This window comes from Trifolium pratense, linkage group LG6, assembly GCF_020283565.1.
Source record: "Trifolium pratense cultivar HEN17-A07 linkage group LG6, ARS_RC_1.1, whole genome shotgun sequence".
NCBI lineage: Eukaryota > Viridiplantae > Streptophyta > Magnoliopsida > Fabales > Fabaceae > Trifolium > Trifolium pratense.
Window position 1 is genome coordinate 28,308,370 of NC_060064.1, and position 19,690 is coordinate 28,328,059.

Below are 19,690 nucleotides of genomic sequence, written 5' to 3' on the forward strand. Positions count from 1 at the left end.
AGATAAACTCACCGCTAAGGAAACAACTATTTGAATTGCAGTTATTAATTGTGTGGAAGAAATTTCAAGAAGAAAGTATCTAATTTCTTCTCAGATTATAATTTTAGTGTTGGTGGAAAGAAATTATTATCATGTGGAGTATGGGCAGCACAACCTAAAAATTAGAAATTAATGAGTCGTTTCTATTCATAGACTCTCTCGGCCATTATTTAATTTCTTGGTTAGTGATCTTAGAAATTGGATGCAATTGAAATAAGAAATACTATTATCTTTCTTTCGGAGATACTTGAGAAAGAGGAGGAAGGGAGGAATTATCCACCATGAGTGGTGGTGGTGGAGAGCACTAACCGCAAGAATGACAGAAAGAGATCAATGATGTTTAGCTGGTTTTATTCCCTCTGGTCCTAAATATATATATAAATATATGAGGAAATTTACTTTTTAGATTCATTAAGAATCTAATGTATCTAGTCAATATTATGAACCAGGTGCATTAGATTTTTAATGAATCTAAAAAGTAGACTTTCTCTTATATTTAGGACTAAATGGAGTAATTGTTAAAATTATTTTCAAATTAATTTAAAAGAAAATAATGACGTGTCATGTTTTTATTTTTTGTTCCTAAGAAACATAACAATCACGAAAGATGCGGAAAGTCGGCACAAATGCTCAATGAAGAACCGAAGAAGAAATCAAAAGAATGAGAGATTCTACAATAAAATTTTAGAAACATCTTTTACCGACTAATAGATCCTCCAAGGCTCCAACCGTAAACATCAATTATTTAAAAAGAAAAATAAAAATCTAAACATAAAAACTAGAAAATTAGTTTTCTAGTTCGGTTTAGTTTAGGTGCCTAGCGTAAACATCACTAGAGGTGCTCGCGGTTCGGTTTGGATCGGTTTTGTAGTAAAAATTCATCCGATCCAAAGTTAAAATTTCTCCCGGTTCGGTTCGATTTTGGATGGCTAACTAAAAAAAATCCGATCCAATTTTGTGCGGTTTAATTTGGATCGTTTTTTGACATCCAAATTACAAATTAAATTAAATTTTATTTAATTAAATATTAATATTATAAATACATGGTAAAATAATATATTTGATGTAAAATATAACACATAATATGTTAAAAATTAATATTTTGCAATGACAATTATCAAATATATTTGAAATCTATGAAATAGTAAAAATAAATAAATGAATTGAACTAATAAGTATTATTGAGAAAATTAAAAACCAACAATTAATATGTTAATACAATATATCATACTAATAAAAAGTTAAATAACTATTAAAAATGATGTATGCGGTTTGGTTTTAAAAAATCAATCCAAAATCCGATCTGATCCAGCGGTTTTCACAAAAGGACATCCAAACACATCTAAAAATATTCGGTTTTTTGTGGTTTTCGGTTTTTTTGGATCGGTTTGCGGTTATTTTTTGGATTAGTTTGGATTTGAGCACCCCTAAACATCACTATCATTTTCTATTAATCAACATAAAATAAAGCATAAAAGGAATAAAATGATGCTTATTAAAAAATAACCTAGATTCTCTTATTGAAGTTGAATTGGTCGAAGAAGCTCAAGGAATTCAATACTTGCTCGAAATATCACAATTAACCTAGAAATAACAAAGTTAATTATCAACATTTATAATCGATAAGAAAACGTTAAGAATCAACTTATAGCTTTAAATCAAAAAATCAAAACCCTAAACATACCTCGGGTTCAGACGGATTCACGAGAAAAATTTTGGATGCGCGAAATCAATATAGAAATGAGTAGGGATCTAATTTTGATTTGAGATGGATGGAATGGAAAATTATATATGAAGATATTCATAATTGTTAGATGATGGAGAGCGATTGGCATGGAAAACAAGAGATGAAAACGAGTGATTGTCAGATTAAGATTTGTGAGATGAAAATTTGATAAGAGAGTCGTGTGGTTCTAGAAAAGATGAAAAGGGGCAGCGAAACTCTCTAGCGGCCATGCTAATATAAGCTTGAGGTAGAGACGGATTAGGGTTAGACCTATCGTGGAAGGTTGTAGTGTTTATATAGGCCAATAAATATAGTATTGGATCGAACGCAATCAGCTTTGGCCCAGCCCAAAAGTCTAACCCAAAACAAAAAGAAAAATAGAACAATTAAAAAGTAAAAATAAAAGTATTAATAATTTAATAGGAAAATAAACATATTTAGCCCATTAAATTTTCACTTTGCAATTCTTTTTAGTTGAATATTCTTTTCTTTTGTTTTCTTTAAGGCTTGAAAATTCTTGTTAGGAGTAACTTTCTGGAATCAGTTGATATCTTTGTTATAATTTTTATGAAAAAACTCTCAAGAGATTAGTTTTTTCTTTTGTTACATATAGTATATATTTTTTTGGTTAAATATACTTTATTTTTTTAATAGTAAATCAGTCAAAAATTTCAGTATATCTAAGAGATACCCCAGACATGGAACATCATAAATAGTTCAGTTTCTGAATAATTAAGTAAAAGTAATTTTTCAAGTATCCTAATAATCTTTCTCTCAATTTTCTCAAGTATCCGACATATATTGTATGATAGTTGTTCTTCGCCTTCCCTGAATTGCTCATACTAAAAAAATATTACCGAAAAGATCCTGATAAAATTTTTACACTATCAATAAATATCTCCCTATAAAATTTACATTACTAATTAAAACATACCTCCCAGTAAATAATAATAACATCAAGAAATTCTGATCAATTTAAAATGACGAAGAGCTAGCATGAAATTGTAATGCATGATTGGGTCTAAAGCCCATTATGTCTCCATCAATATAACATATTGAGCGATTCTCAGCAAATACTTTTTTGCGGTCGGTGCAATGGCTAATGGTCCTAAACTTATAAGTGGTGCATCTTAAAAGGGACCTCACATCACATACAAACTAGTCTATAATGGTTTGTCTCATTCATTATGAAAGTGTAATTTGAATGTGAGAAATGAAGAAACTTCGTTGGATCACAAAAGATTGGGGCATCCTAGATTCATATATCCCCGCTCAATGTCATGATCAAGACAATATCTATAGTTGTATACAGCAGTTAGAGTTTGTTTGTTACTGTTTTTTGTGAAACAAAATAATCACTTTTAAAAGTCTTCATCTTTATATAACCTTTTTTTTCTAAAATTTAGAATTTGACAATAATTTAAAAACCACTTTAAATGATTTTTTTATTTCAAGGATTTGATCTAATGATAAGGAGACAATTTAGAATTTGAGAGGTTTGAGTTTGAGTTCTGCTAGTACAAATTTCTATCATACCAGATTTTATAAAAAAATAAAATAAATTTCATTATGATAAACAAACACAGAGCAACTTCAACATTTAAAAAAAAAAATTCTAACTTCATGACTAAAATGGTTGGTTTTTTTTAATGGCAAATATAATTAGGTCTTTGGACAAGAAGAACAAAGACCGGTAAAAGAAGAATTATAAAAACAAAAGCGTCGTATATAAGCGGAACACTAATGCAAATACCAAAATAGACATCACCTAATAGAGGTTTACATCTAATCTCGTTCTTAGAAGGACACACCGTACTAGAGAAGACATCACCTGACCCATAAAGATGCCACTAGATACTAACTCCCGATCTCGAATCAAAAGTGATCGGCCCATCATAATCCAAAAAACAGCTCGGTAAGCCAAAAGATGATGGAGCAACGGTAAAAAGAAAATCTAGACAAATAAATCTCAACTTGCAGTTCGTCTAAAAAAAATCTAGTGGTCATCTGGTATTTTGTAAAAAAAAAAAATGTTTGTTTATGAGTGCTAAACATAACTTTGAAAAAAAGAGTATAATAATAGAATGTAAGAGACATGTGGATAATACAATTTACATGCTTTTATATGGATAGGAATTGAAAGATAACTTGAGTTATGGCCAACACTTGAGTTAAGAAAATTACTATTTGGATAGTATTTAGCTTTGAAGAGTCTAGTGATTAAGTTGTCTATTGAAGAATCGGACTAGCGACAATGATCTTTAGTTATGAAGACATTGACCAAAGAAGTAAATTAGATTTAAGCAATGAAAAAGAAACATTTTAATATATAATTAAAGCAGCAAAAATGGAGATAAAGGATGAATGGAAAAGACAAGAGAAGAGAAGGGTTGACCTCGACAAGATTACACAAAAAAACATAATGAATGTGATCATAGAAAATAGAATAAAGGCAACGATAATAGGGGTAGTCCACCAATTAACTTTTGAGCAATCATTCTTCATACAAGTTTTTAAGATTAATCATATCACTAAATGATTTTTAATTTTTAGACAAAGTGACACTATTATCAATTCACACACAAGTGGATGACCCGAGTTTCAACCTCGATCATGGCGTCAAATATAACATTATTGACATCTTTTTGTCCGTTGAATTGAACTAGGAGTTGTGGACAGTTATTAATAATTTTTACTCCACTCATTTTACAATGAGTGAAATATTTAACCATTTTACAAAAATTAAGAAAAGTATAAAATATACAAATGACATAAAGTTGTCTTTAGTTCATCTTGGACAATTTTTTTATAAATAGATCAATTATCATGTGACGGAGAGAGTAATTATGATTGAGGAGAGAGTAATTATGATTGAACTGATCGAGAACATAAAGGGCGACCTATTTTATGTTTAGTCATCATATTATTGAGTCGATTTTAAAAATATACCAGATTTTCCTTTTGGCCCTTCTAATTTTTTTTTGTCAAGTAGTCTAGTGGCTAAAATATTTTTTGTTTTTACTCCTTACAAATATAACAATTTTCGTTTTTGCTAAACCATTTTGTTTGTTTTAATTCTTGCAAAATTTGTCATATTCAAATTGATTTATGTTACATTTATTTGAGATCTTATTCTAAAAAACTAAAATCAAATATTCAAACATGAATAATATTGTCAAAAAAAAAATTCAAACATGAATAAATTGAGTATAAAACCAAAGACCAAAAAAGGGCGTTATATTTGTAAAAATGTAAAAAATATTTTACGGTAATAAAAAAAAAACTCTTGTTTATTTACATGACCATTATTTAGTATATATTTAAGAAGAAAAAAAATTATCTCTCCACTTATTCACTTTTTTTTATACATCTACTTATTCACTTTAAAAAAAAAATAATCATCAAATTATTTGGAAAAAAAATATTATAAACAAAATTATCACTTTCACTTTCCTTCATATATAGGTGGAGCCAAAGTTTCACCTAGTATATATGCATGAATCTATGAGGGAGTGATGGAGAAAAGGAGAATGAAGATATTGGGAGACCAATTAAAAAGATTTTCGCATATTGAGGGTCCTAGTATTGGTGGCTTTTGCCAATATAATCAGTGATTGCTTTATATGATTTTGGTTATTAGTAATATTAGTAGAAGAAATGTATCCAAAAAAAATATATAATGGAGATGAAAAACTTCACTAAAGGTGAACATATCAACTTGAAACATGAACCTACCAACTTCCGATTAATTCTAAATGATAAAATATAAGTCCTAAAAAGTCGAGAATGAACCGATCGTCTAACAAAAACAGTCCACGTACCTGCTACTCCTTGCAGCTAGCAACAAGTGATGTTGGCTTTTTCAAGCTAAACAGTCTGACATCATGAAATGATACGGATATTGAGATAGAACTAGAGGCAATATGAGACCTCTCTACCATTCTCTTACGAATCACATCCTGTTGAATACAACCAAGACCCAATCAAAAGTCAGATCGATGCATGATCAATCAATCGGAGTGAGCACCACGAGCACAAAAAAAATACCAAAGCTAACATTCCATTAGCACAACAAACATTTTGTTACCCTCAACACGGATTATCTAATTTATATACATTAATGGTGTAAAACTTTTAACACATTCATTCAACTAATTCATACCACATGCATATTATCAACAAAAAAAAAAAAAAAAAAAAAAAATTTATACCACATAGATAAACTTTTTAAACTTTACATTGATATTCTGTCAAAAAACTGCTTTTCATTAATATTGTTAATTAATCGTTAAAGTATTGGTAAGAGAATTTAAACCCATATCATTATCACATTGTTTCTCCAACTCAGTAAACTAGTAGTAAATACTTTATCACTGGCAAAATAAACTTCAAAAAATGGGTTGTAGGACATATTTAAAGGCAATTAGTATCTATTAAAGATTTGCTTGAAGACAAAATGTAAACTTTTTCAACACCCGCACTCCCATGCATCTTTCCTTAGGACCCTTTTCCCCCACCATATTCATACTCATACCTTCTGGCTTTTTCTTTTTGCTACACTATTCAAATTCTATTTGCCTTGGATGCTAATCTTTTTTTGTTTTCATTTGCTGTATATAAATAGTGTTTGCCAATTTGTTTTTAAGCTCTAACAATTACTAAAACGTTTTCTTTTGATGGTTTGAAGTTCGGTCAAAAGATAAGTAATATCTATTTCAATAGTGGTTCATCAATGACCGAAATCTTTAACAGTTTAAGACACCATCTATTTGGTTGTAGGCTTCATTTTATAACTAAGATTGTGTTCGACAGGAGGTCGGAGATATATTAGCACATTAAATTTTAAGAGCAAGTACATGTTTCTATACCCGCAGTTTAAAAAACAAATACTCATATCCAAACTTAAACTTGTGCGGCGAACAACTTTAATATATACATGTACATGTACCTTCTGGCCGGTAGATAAGTGCTCATACCCACAATTTAACTATAAAAAAACTCACCATAGTGCAAGCATGCAAGTCTGCATATGCTTATTACTACAAAAATGTACAAACTCATGATTGATTTGAGTAAATTGGAATTGATATAAGACTATTATCGTAGATCCTCTCTTTCAGAGTTAGAATCATAGAACTAATACAAACTCACAGCTTATGTAACTTGTATAGTAGTGGCAACAATTTATTTTTAAATAAGGACATCCTCTCTTGTGAGGAGTCACTATGTGGAAGTCTTTAGTTGAGGCATGAAATCTAGGATATGGTTATATCATAGTATTATAATATTATAATTATAGGATGATTATAATTATTTAAGCCCTTCTAGGTTAGAAGGCAAAGGCATGAACTCTGAAAAGGATGAATTGGATTAGCCGACCTCATTGTATGTCTCGCTTCTCTATTTTATATTGCATAAGTTATTTACGATTTAATTTCAACTCTGATTTATAATTAAACCTAAGTTAAATGTTGTTTTGATAATGAATCTAAGTTAATGTTTTAACTTCAATGTTTTAAAAGAAAAAGTTAAAAATGTTCAACACAATTCACCCGCATGTTTTATCATGAACCTTCAATTGTCTAATCCATGTGTTTTAGGAACTTTGTTGGGATTCAAGTGTGAGTGATTAAGTCGCACATCGACTAAGAATAAGAAAAATGTTGGATTTATAAGCGCGGTGACTTATTAACCTAATGTCTTAAGGTTTTGAATAAGATGTGGTGTCTCTCACTCTTGTAGTCTTGGAGCATTTGGTTTTTTCTCTACTTTATAGCGGGTGTTGAACTATTCTCTTGGAGCATTTGACCTGGTGTTTCTTCCAAGCTTCCCTGAAATCACCAACAAGTAGTATCATAGTTGTGGTTCGGCTTGGTGGGGGAGTGAGTGGATCCTTGTATTGAATTAACTATGTATCTAATTGTGACGGCGTATGTCATTCAAGAATTCTTGAACTATTTTGTCGTCATACTGTTCAAATCATATTTTTAGATATGTTTTTGTACATTAGGTTTATTTTAATAAATTATATTTTTAAAATTTTGGCTCATTAGATTAATCTGAAGGTTAAAATTTGCTGATTGAGAGATTGACAAAAACTGGGAATGAGAGGATGCAATTCCAATTTTCCCTATTTTAGATTTTGTTGGTCTTTGTTGAGGGTTTTGGTTTGATCCTACTTCACTCTTTCTTGTATATATCATACTATCTCTTTTCATACCGTACTATCTCTATTTTTTTTTAAGTATCGTTTTAGAAGAATTTATTTGTTCCTATTTAAGTGTTATTATGATAGTTTAAGGTATAATTTGTCAATTATATCCTTACTTTCTCAATAAGTCCACTTCACATTTTCTATAAATTTAATGAAGAGGAAAGAGTGTATATGCTAAATTTATTTAGAAAGAAGGCTTAAATGCAGTTTTACCCCCATGTTTTGAAAAATGCGGAATTTTACCCCTCCTATTTTAAAATGCGGAATTTTACCCCCCCTATTTTATAATTTGTTGGATTTTGCCCCCCACCAAAATTCTGCACAAAATCTGCTTCTGAGCCTCAAGTTCAAAGCTTCGCGCAAAACTCAATTTGGATCAATAATTCACAAAACTGATACCGAAATGACCGTAATCGAGTTAGCTTTCCACAGAATCAAACCCCACTAAATTTGGAGTTACAGAGAGAGATTAAGTACCGTTTTAGTGAAGGTCTGTCCAATTACTAATTCTGCAGAAATCTACTTGTGATCTTCAAATTCAACATCGTCTACCGAACGCATCGTAACTCCAAATTCGACGAAATTGAAATGCCAACAAGGGTAATTTCGTTAGCTTTCCATACATGTAAATAGTATTAAAAAATGAGCTATAGGGTGAGAGGCATGACGAAAATACCAGTAGTACTTTCATACGATAATTAATTTGAACAGACCTTCACTAAAACGGTAATTAATCTCTCTCTGTAACTCCAAATTTAGTGGAGTTTGATTCTGTAGAAAACTAACTTGATTGCAGTCGTTTCAGTACCAGTTTGGTGAATTATTGATCCAAATTGAGTTCTGCGCGAAGCTTTGAACTTGAGCCTCAGAAGTAGATTTTGTGCAAAATTTTGGTGTGGGGGGGGGGGGGGGCAAAATCCAACAAATTATAAAATAGGGGGTAAAATTCCGCATTTTAAAATAGGGGGGGTAAAATTCCGTATTTTTCAAAACAGGAGGGGTAAAACTGCATTTAAGCCTAGAAAGAAAAATTAAATAAGGGTAGACTTGAAAAAATAATACAACAACCCACTACCTTGGTTTGTGAAATAACAACAAATATTTGTTTTAGACAAATATTGTATATGCTAAGTTATATTCTAAATAAATATTTGTTTATTTACAACAAAAGCATATGCTAAAAAGATATAATTTTGCAAAATTATATGCTAAATCAATATTTGTTTATTTGCTAAATTTATAAAGGGTTAAATATGTCTTTAGGGTGCGTTTGATTTGCCAAAAAACAGGGGACTGGACAGAACAACTTTTGTTGTACTCTGTTTGATTTGAAATTGGTTATGGGACTGGACAAATTAGGTAGCAAGAGACAGGACAAAAACAAGATTTTTTGTCCCTCACTAAACCATGGGACAACTTTTTGTCCACAGTACAACTATAAAAAATACGAAAATATTCATTTTATTTTCGAATATAAAAATATTGTCGTCCTATATCTTTTCGGTACATGTTTGTCCTGTCCTGTATTATATTGTTCTGTCATGTACTGTTCTGTTCAGTCCTTATTGTTTTACGAATCAAACGCACCCTTAGTTTCTACATTTTGGCGGACTTTTAAAAATAGTCCTTACATTATTTTTATTATATTTTTAGTCCCCACGTTTTTTTGGTTTTCAACATTGGTCTCCACGGTAAAATTTTGGTTGACTGGACAAACGAAAAATGTCACATAGATGTCACACAGACTCATTTAATGTTTACTCTCTGCGCGTCACGTTATTAAATGAATATACATGACATCTATGTGGCATTGTCTCTCTAAAACAGTGTATATTCTAAATAAACAATGTATATGCTAAATTTTTAGCTCAGTTGGAACATCGCATTTTATGTGAAAAAGTCGAGATTCGATCTCGAACCCTCTACATATTCATCTTCAATGTGAAATTTACAGCCATTGATTGGGAAATCCTTCGATGAGACTGAAGTTATAATACTCCCTCTGTCTCAATTTGATTGACACAGTTGACTGTTGTGCACTATTCACACATATTGTTTTGACCTTATTTTTCTACTAATAAACAAAAATAAATATTAGCATATAAGATGTTGTTTGATTCGTCTCGATGAGTATTGTCAAAATATCAAATTTTTATAATTTTTTTATACAATTAAAAATATTAATCGTCAAAGTTATGCATTGGAATGCGTTAAACAGTCAACTGTGTCAATCAAATTGGGACAGAGGGAATAAATAATAACAAACAAGATAACGATTTAAGTAATCATCAAAATGAAGTTGCAAGAAAAACTACTTGACCAAAATAAGTTTTCACTAACCAAAATTATATTTTTATAAACCATTTTCTTATAAACTACTGTGACTTATTTATTTGTATAAGTTATTTTTAATAAATTCAAAAATAAAAATAAGTCGATTCAAGCATATATAAAATATAAAATATAGTAAAGAGCGAAGTTAAAAGTGATCTCTCTTTCTTGAATGAGCTTATGGCTAAATATGCATTTGTTAACTTTAGTCACCTCATCACTAATTGAAAGTAGATTCTCATGAAGGGTGGAGAGAGACAACTGTCCAAAGGCATCTTCAATCTAGTGATGTTATTTTTTCCTTGAGAAAAATTCGATCTATGTAAGGCCACAAAGTGTAATAACTGTTTTATTGTTGATTAAAAGTTCTACAAAATTGCCCTTACATGAAAAGTATAATGATAAAACACCTTTTGAATACGGATTTGAAATAAGCACTTTTGTCTTCAACAAGTGTGTCCTCATACGTGTAAGAATTAAGTTGATATATTGATAAATAACAACAAATATTTATTTTAATGTTTTAGTTTTAAACATCATATTCTCATGAGAATTTAATTAATCTTAAAAGTCATAGCAATTTACCTACAAAATAATTTAACAATTCAATACTATAGAAATGTAGGTGACATCAAATAATAATTCAATAAATGTAGGTGACATAATAAAATGGAATAAAACATTTTGATGCAGGGGCGGTTATAAGCTCATCAAGTCTGGGTAGTTGTTCGGACTCTGACAAAAATTATTGCTATTTTTATGAGTTAATTTAGAGTAAAAGTAAGATTTTTATGAGTTAGTTTAGAGCAAAATTAAAATTTTTTGTTGAACTATTTATATATTATAATGTTATATGTAAAAGTTTGTCCAAATTTTATAATAATCCGACTTCAATCCGACTTCGCCACTGTTTTGATGTAACTACATAATATACATACGGTATTAACCATACAATAAAAAAGAGAAGAAAAAATGATAGTTTTAATATGTGATAGTCCCTGAATTCTGGTCCACAACCATGTCACCAACCACGTATCCAATTAACGTCTACTCAGCGTGTTATGTGTCCCAAAAAAATGTCATATCATCTTTTATGTAAAGTTAATGGCATTTTTAATATCGATGACCAAAGTTACTAACGGAGTGCAGAGTTAAAGATTATGTTGTATTTTTTCTTTAGTCAGAGATCAGAGTAACAACGAGTTACATATTTAGGAACTAAAATGACTGTTTTCCGTAAAAATTTAAATTGTCTAATTTCAAATTAGTAGTTGAAATCTTTTATAAAAAAACATATTTGCTTTGTGTTAAATTGTATGAAATCATTACATCAGGGGATCCATCCAGTCCAAATAAAGTCTGGTTGAACTGCTATTTTCAGTCTATAAAAAGCCACAATCATACAATACCTTTTGTACATTTAGATAATCTAGTTCTAGATATATGTAATGCAACAGAAAGCAAAAAGAAAAGGGAAAAAAGAAGGAGAATGTTAACATGTGCCCTTAAGGCACATGTTAAGGAAGTAAAAATAGAAATTATTAAATGTTAATTTGTGTATTTTGACTTTTGAAGCATTAAATTTCTTGTATCATTAAATGTTGAATTTCTATTTTGGTATATCTTAACATGTGCCCTTAGGGCACATGTTAACAAGACCCAAAAAAGAAAGCTTACACGAGACCCCAAACAAATTGCTTGCTTCTAGAATATATTTAGCGGTAATTATGTTCACAGATTTCATTTTATACAGAATAAAATAACTGTAATTCAGTTGATAGTTATGAAAAAACAATACCCCCCTCTGTCCCAAAATATAAGAAAAAGTTGGTCAACAAAAGTGGATGTATTTGGTCCAAATCTTTAACCAAATACATCAAGTTTATTTAACTCATTTTTGCTTATATTTTGGGACGGATGGAGTATTAGGAAAGTTAAAATTTGAACTTTAAATTTTTCATTTCTTTACGTAACTAAAATGTGAGGTTCATGTCGAAAAAGCTTTTGATTTTCTCTCTACTTTATTGCGGATGTTGGACTCAAATTAGTTCCGGTTAATTTTGAACTAGATTTTAAATTGATGCTTGATCGTTTTTGTTCTTAACAAGGGGGGGAAGGGATTCTCTCTCGTACTGGATAATATCCAGTGAAATCTCTACCTTTGATTAATTTTTTAATAATTAAAATTTTATGGGTCAAAGAGAATGAATGGGTATGATTGCATAGGGAGAAAATGTGACTTGAGACAACCTCCGCCCGTTATTAAGGTTGGGAATAGGTTAAATTGGCTTACAGGAGCTTACGATCTACTTTCTTCGGTCACTATTATAAACAAAAAATCATTTTTTATGTTCATTGAGAAAATAATGTATTTGGTTTATATTATAGTCCAGATATATCAATTTTGCAATGAACTTAAAAAGTAATTTTTTGCTAATAGTGACCGAAGAGAGTAGCTTACATAGACTCAAATTAGGCTAATTTATTTTTTAAAATAGAGTATACCAAAACTTTTTTATAAGCCAATTTAGCTAAAAAATTAATAAAAATTACGTAAGTTTATCTTTTAATCGTTTTCATATGACACGGTAATTTAAAATAATTTTTCATAAAGTCACCGTAAATAAACTAGACTAATCTTTCTATTTTTATACAACTACCTCATCATTCTCAAAATGCTCCATGTTATTAAAAAATACTACTCCCTCCGACCTGTTTTGTAAGAAAAATTCATTTTTGCACACTTATTAAGGAATACTTTTTTATTTTAATTTTATGTAATATTTTTATTAAAATTCTTAAAATGACCTTACAATATACTTCCTCCGGACACAAATATAAGAAAAGAACACTTCAAATTTTGGACACAAATATAAGCAAAAGTCAACTACCATTTTTGACATCTTCTAACAAATATTTTTTTCCATACACATCACCTAATAATCAAACTCGTGATCAAATAATTAATTAACTCAAGTATCTACCATTGTCACGTGTTGTTGGTGACAATTTATTTTTTTAATTCATTGAACAATTTTGTTCAAAAATACTATTTATCTTTTTAGAAAGGTGAATTATTTTTTATGAAAAAACATCGGAAAAAGTAATTTAGATACATTGAAGATTTTCTATATTTTTTATCTCTAAAAATCAAATTCTACATTTGCATAATAATACTCTTTTTGTTAGAAAACCACAATTTAATATTTCTATATACTCTCCTATTTCCATATCTCCTTTTCCTTCTCCTTACATGTCATTATCCATGTTTCTTTTTATTCATGTACCACTCTTTTAATTATCCACCAAGTTTCTTTTACTTAAATAAAACAAATTAATAAAAGAGCCCCACCACCACCACTCTTCCTTTTTAATTATTATAATGATGACTTGCCCAAGGTTGAAGGGTGGTCCTCTCCATTTTCTATTTCCCTTTTTTCTTTAATTTGATAATTTCTCTTTCTTTTTTATTTTAAATAAAATAAAAATTAGTGGGACAGACATCACAAGGACCACTAGCATGTAACCCTAACCAACATAATTAAAATATTACCAACATGCTTAACTAAAAGTAAGTATATGCACCATTCAATTTACAATCTTTGGTTAGATCATAGTATAAAAAAATAATGATAGTATTAAAAAAATAATTTTCAAGAAAATGACATATTTGTCATTCTTTTATTAAAAGAAAAAAATTAAGGCAAGAATAATCATAATCACAATGAGAAGCCAAACATCTCTCTCATGCAACATGGCCTCAATCATTAAATATTATGATTATGTTTTTATGAAATTATAGTATAGTTAAATGAAAGGGTTTCAAGGTTAAAAGATAGAGAAGTGATTAAACTAATTTTGAAGTGGGATCCACTCTACTAGACCCATGTGATTACATTAGGGAGGTTCATTAAAAAACAATTTAGCATAACAACTTCTAGTTCAATGTAGATGTACTATAAATTTATAATTATATTATAAATTTATTATAATATAAATTAAAAAAAAAAAAACGTTGGCATGCCCAAATAAAACGTACATAATGTCTTGAATGTTCAGCCACACAGATTATGATAATGGTAATAATTAATAAATGAAATAAATCTAGCAACTTACTTAACCCCATTATGATTGACTATAACATAATTATTAAAAATTGAAGATTAGTTAATATGCAATGGATACAGGTAGTCGAGAATTTAGGTGTCACAATCCTGCAAATTATATATATTTTTCAAGCTATCATTGGTGATTGATTCATACAAGCAAATGAACCATAACAGAAAAATTGAACAAAAAAAAAATCTTCGAGTTAAATCTGAAACCTTCAAATTTTTTTAATCATTAGCTCAAATCAGTTCAGCTACTCATCCACCCAGATTAATTCAAAAACTGCACGATTAGAGATTTCTAAAATGCAGAACCATTTTTTAATTTGTTTTGGTAAACCCTAACTTAAGAATTTTTCTCTTAAAGTATATGAAAATAATATAAAATGTATGAAAATCTGTCTATTATATTGACACTAGCGAAATAATTTTTTATATACTTTAGAAACTAATTTGACGATGTTGAGAAACTAAATTATGCATTTACTCTTAATTTTAGATTTGAATCCTAAAACAAATCATGTTTCAATAGTAGCGACGAGACAGTGGTGGTCCTAGACACGGTCATATCAACAATCAATCACTCATGGCCCCATTTATGGAGAGGCAACAAAAGATGCATAGAGAAAACTTCTATGCAAAAAGATATCTTAGCCTATGTTTGGCTTTCCTTCTTCATGTGATCATGTCCCTATGGCTTGTTTATTGTGATGCCTGCACGCACGATGACACTGGTTTGGTTTGGTTTGGTTTGGTTTAAAACCAAACACACATTAATAACTTGACAAGGAGTCGTGGAAGAACATCTCTAGCTATTAATAATGTCTAATGAATTGCAATTTCTAACATGTATAGGTTGGTGAGATTGTGTAACTTAGTTAGGTCCATACTATATCCAAGGATTCATAACTTCTTTGAAGTAAGCACTTGATATACAAGTACAAGATGAACAAGACATGCTATAACTCTATTATGTGGTCTTTAATTCTACTTTTTCTAATAAGACCAAAATGAATCACCATTACACAACCTTTTTGTTTTGTCTTGCACTACTTTTGAGATGCACCAAGTACTCTATGACGTGTCTATTTCTAACATAGTATTGTCCCAACCAATCTCTGACCTAATATCTAGCTAGAGCTAGTTTCAATCTTATAGAGATTTGCATTTACAAAACACAATTATTTTAATGACATACTCGTATTTGTGTAGATTAAGGAAGGAGTAATGATGATCAAACTAATGGGAAAAAAATATTTTAGAAGAGGTACACTTATTAAGTCACAACATGTGTGAACCGAAGGTCCAAATAGTACTCCCTCTTGTCTTAGATATAAGCAGATATAAGCAAAGATTCATTTTTGAAATTCATTGAATAACTAATGTATCTCGTCTATAATATGAATCAGATGCATCAGAAATTCAATGAACCTGAAAAATGAATATTTGTTTATATGAGACCTGAGGGAGTATTTGATTGAGGAAGCTATCTTATTAAGAGGCTAAGGGGTAGTTTGAGTGAAAGTAACATAAGAAAAGTAGCTATAGAATGAGATGTAGGATAGAACAACTAACATATGATAAATACTATTAGGACCATCTCTTCTAAAGTTCTAATTATGCTGTCCAGTAATAAAGACACTGTGAAACCAACAACAGCCAGCTCATATCACAAACCAAAAGAATTATTCATAAAACTTACTTAACATGAACTTTTTCAAGGTGGCAAGGTACGAGGAAATGGATTACCTGCAGTCACGTATTCAACCGTCTGATCAAGATTGGATGGTTCACATCAAAGTGGGAATACAAATCGCCCAATTAACAATCTTAATTGAACGACTGATATCGTGTGACTATGTAAAAACACGGTCATGCTAACCGCAGAATGCAATTTGACCAGGGAGTGGAAAAAACTCAATGTGGAATTAACTTTTGCAAAACTACCTTAACATATCCGATTCCTGTACCATAGTACAGCAAACTGAAAGGAAACTAACAGTATGTTTTTGAGAGAGAAACTTTGTGAGGGATCAAACAAAGCATCAACAAACTTTACAGATTTAGTTGTGTTACTTTCAAAGCTGAAAAGAAAATCCAATCAATTTTGGCAACAGAAATTGAACATAATGCATAAATAAAATGCAGATATTCAAAGCTGAAAAACAAATTACTACACATAATAGAGATCATAAATTGCCATTCAGTTGCTAATTAAGACATAATACGTTTACTTCCATCATCAGTGGAAATAACAAATCCTAAACATAGACAAATTAGCATTGAATCATAAAGCCAAGGCAAATTCAAGAAAGAAAGATAAAAAGAAACAAGTAGTAGTAGTAGTAATAGTAGTAGTAAGTTATGAAGCACCTTTGCATTTTAAAACAACTAATTGACGATTTCAAAGGTGCAAGCAAGTGGTTGTTCCTTCCACTCTCAGCATCTCCAAGTCGAAACCGAGATGAGATCCTTCCTTTGCCAACATAAAGCGAGTGAATTCTGCTTCTTCTCCACATGAAATCCCCTACCTGGAATCCTTTGCACCAAACACTCTGCTTGTGACTCGGTAAAGTTACTAAACGTCAACGGCGAGAACCCTGCTGACAAGAGTAGGTTTTTCCAAGGAAGTGTTCGGTCCTGTGAACGTAGACGACCCGAAACCAGCTTCTCAACTGCTGGTTGAAGATAGTATTTCTCGATCATTTGAAGCACATCCGGGTGAACATTAACACCAACAGCATCAAGTGACTCGAGCAAACCAGAATAAGACTGGAGTGCAAAAATCATATGCTGAGGAAATGGTGCGTCAGTTCGATCACAACTCCTATCCAATGTCACCACAATTTTCGGCATGAGCTGTTTCACAAATCGAAGCACCAAAGGAAGGTATGAAGGGTAATTTGAGAACGAGCAAATAGGCAAGTTAACAACAACTGCTTCGCAATCACGAAGTGGCTGTGGCCACGAAACAGAATTCAGAGACTCGAGTGTCAGAATCTCGAGCTCAAATGACATGTTAATTTCACCAGCATATTGTTTCAGATTCTCATGAGTGAAACTAAGCTCAATTTCGTCATGGTGAAAGGGCGAAACAAATGCAGTGATCTTAAGTGCAGGTGCACCACCATTCCTGAGTGCCAACTCTTGCATAAAAGAAGACCATTGTCCACCAAAACCAATATCGAAATCTATTATGTGAATTCGATCATAACCTTCTACAGCTTCTAGCAATGCTTGGTTGGAAGTGAAATTTGCAAACTGCAGAACCGGTGAGATTTCTGAGAATGATTTATAAGCACCAATTTTGAGCAAGAGGCCGGTTGGTGAAAAGTTACTATTGTTGTTGCCATTATTGACATTTGATTGAAGCAATTGCAATAATGCCTCCTTGAAATAGAAAGCAGCCCTTTGAAAAGGCTTCCCAATAGGAGAAATTTGGTGATTGAGCCGCGCCAATATCCCGTGCGCGAGTTCCGGATTACCGGCGTCTATAAGTTCTGCAGCTTTGAAAAGCTGATCAATTATAGCCTGCTGAAACTGATGAGTCGACACATCTTCGCCGCCACCACTTCCAGGGTTCCCCATTTTCTGCTTAGGTGCCATTGACCTCTGCTGCAGATGATGTGGAAGCAGTTGAAGCTGCTGCTGATGTTGCTGTTGCTGCTGCTGCTGCTGTTGTTGCCGCTTAAGAAACATCTCTTGACCAGAATCCAAAAAGGGTATCTTTGGAATTTCATAATTAGTTCCACAATTGAGTCTTTTAGCTGGTGGCTGATGATGAATATCTTGGTTTTCTTGCAGCTGAGAGTATGTGAAAGGAAAAACCAAACTAGGGTTAGGCATAAACTGAGCTTGGTTTGGATTCATAACAAATTGAGGTAGCTTCTCATCAAGAGACTGAATTTGTTGTTGTTGATGCTGCTGATGAAACAAACCACCTTGAGAAAGTGAAGAATTGAAATTAGGGTTTTGATTCATGACTCTACCAAAAGGGAAATCAGAACAAATCTCAGCAGTATTACCAGTAGTTGCAACAACAGAAGAAGAATCAATACTAGTTACAAAGTTGGTATTATTGTTGTTAACATTTGAAGAAATAGGATCAAGAACAGAACTTTGTTGATCCATAAAACTAAAACCATTGAATTCAACATCTTGTTGAGAATGAGAATTACTAGTTCCAACTTGTAAAAGCTTACTTAATCCCATAGAAGCATCTTCAATATCTTCCATAATCAATTTCAATATTGAATGATCTTGATCTTGACTTGGTGAATCAGACAACACACTTTCCCAATCTTCCATTCCACATCTTCCTTCACCTTGTAGTATATTGCTTTTGGTATTTGCCGCGGCAGCGGCACCACCACCGGTTGTGCTATCAGCTGAACAGCCAGTGCCTCCGGCGGCGCTACCGTGTGAGGAAGACAGTGTTGATGATGAAGTAGGAGTGGTTTCTTGATTTGGTTTTTTGTGGTCAAAAACAACAACAGAATTGGGCTCAATGCCCGCATAGCAACAATTTTCCCTCCACCTTTGTAGAAATTGTTCTTGCTGCTGATGAAATAACAATGAATCTGAAGAACCAACAACAACACTTGAACCAAAATCTAACACCCCTTTTCCTATGTATTCTTCAAAAGATAAGGGCATAGCCTTCATCTAAATCAACAAACCAATACAATTTTTCAAACAACAAAATCTATTACAAAACAAACAAAAGATAACAACTTTAATAAGAAAATATGAAGAAGAAAAAAAACAAGATCTGAGGTTTTGGTTTTTGTTGTTCTTTTTGTTCTGACAAGAAAAAAACACAGTTGTTGTCAAATGCATGCAGCTTTATTGAACAAACCCATTTGAGCAACAACAATAACAACAACAAAAAACAAACCTTTTAACTCATTGATTCATTCATTCTCTTTCTTCATCTTCTTCTGCTTCTTTTTCACTTCAAGAACTTGTTTTTCTTTTTTCACTCAAACAACAAAACACAACAACACCTATATTCTTTTTTTGTGTGTTTTTTGTTTCTCTCTCTTGTTGTGTAATGTAAATGGTTTCAAAAACTCATCTTTGTGTTGTTTTTGTGAGTTGTGATGAGCACAGTACAAAAAGAGAAAAGCTTTAAAATGAGGATTTCTTTCTTTCTCTTGTCTTCCTTGTGTTTTCTGCTGTGGATGGATGCGTGCAGCATATAAAAGTGGTAAAGTGATTTCTCTCTCTTTCTTCTTTTTTTATTTTTATTTTTAGTAAGCTACTAAATTT

The 19,690-nt window shown here is 31.2% G+C and overlaps 1 protein-coding gene across 2 annotated transcripts; it reads right to left on the bottom strand.

Moving 5' to 3' along the window:
• Positions 1-16,593: 16,593 nt before the first annotated feature.
• LOC123888285 (scarecrow-like protein 6) lies at positions 16,594-19,690 on the bottom strand. 2 transcript variants are annotated; one of them, XM_045937284.1, is made up of 3 exons: positions 19,317-19,649; positions 18,445-19,084; positions 16,594-18,360 (listed from the first exon to the last, which is right to left on the bottom strand). In XM_045937284.1, exons 2-3 carry the CDS (start codon positions 19,082-19,084, stop codon positions 16,859-16,861), a joined length of 2,142 nt encoding a protein of 713 aa, XP_045793240.1. In that variant the 5' UTR covers positions 19,317-19,649; the 3' UTR covers positions 16,594-16,858. The 2 variants fall into 2 exon arrangements, with proteins under 2 accessions (XP_045793240.1, XP_045793239.1); XM_045937283.1 differs by having other exon boundaries at positions 16,594-19,084; positions 19,317-19,690.

Excerpts from the sequence above, each read along its gene's own strand:
- LOC123888285 (XM_045937283.1), bottom strand. The coding sequence starts at position 19,084 with ATGAAGGCTATGCCCTTATCTTTTGAAGAATACATAGGAAAAGGGGTG.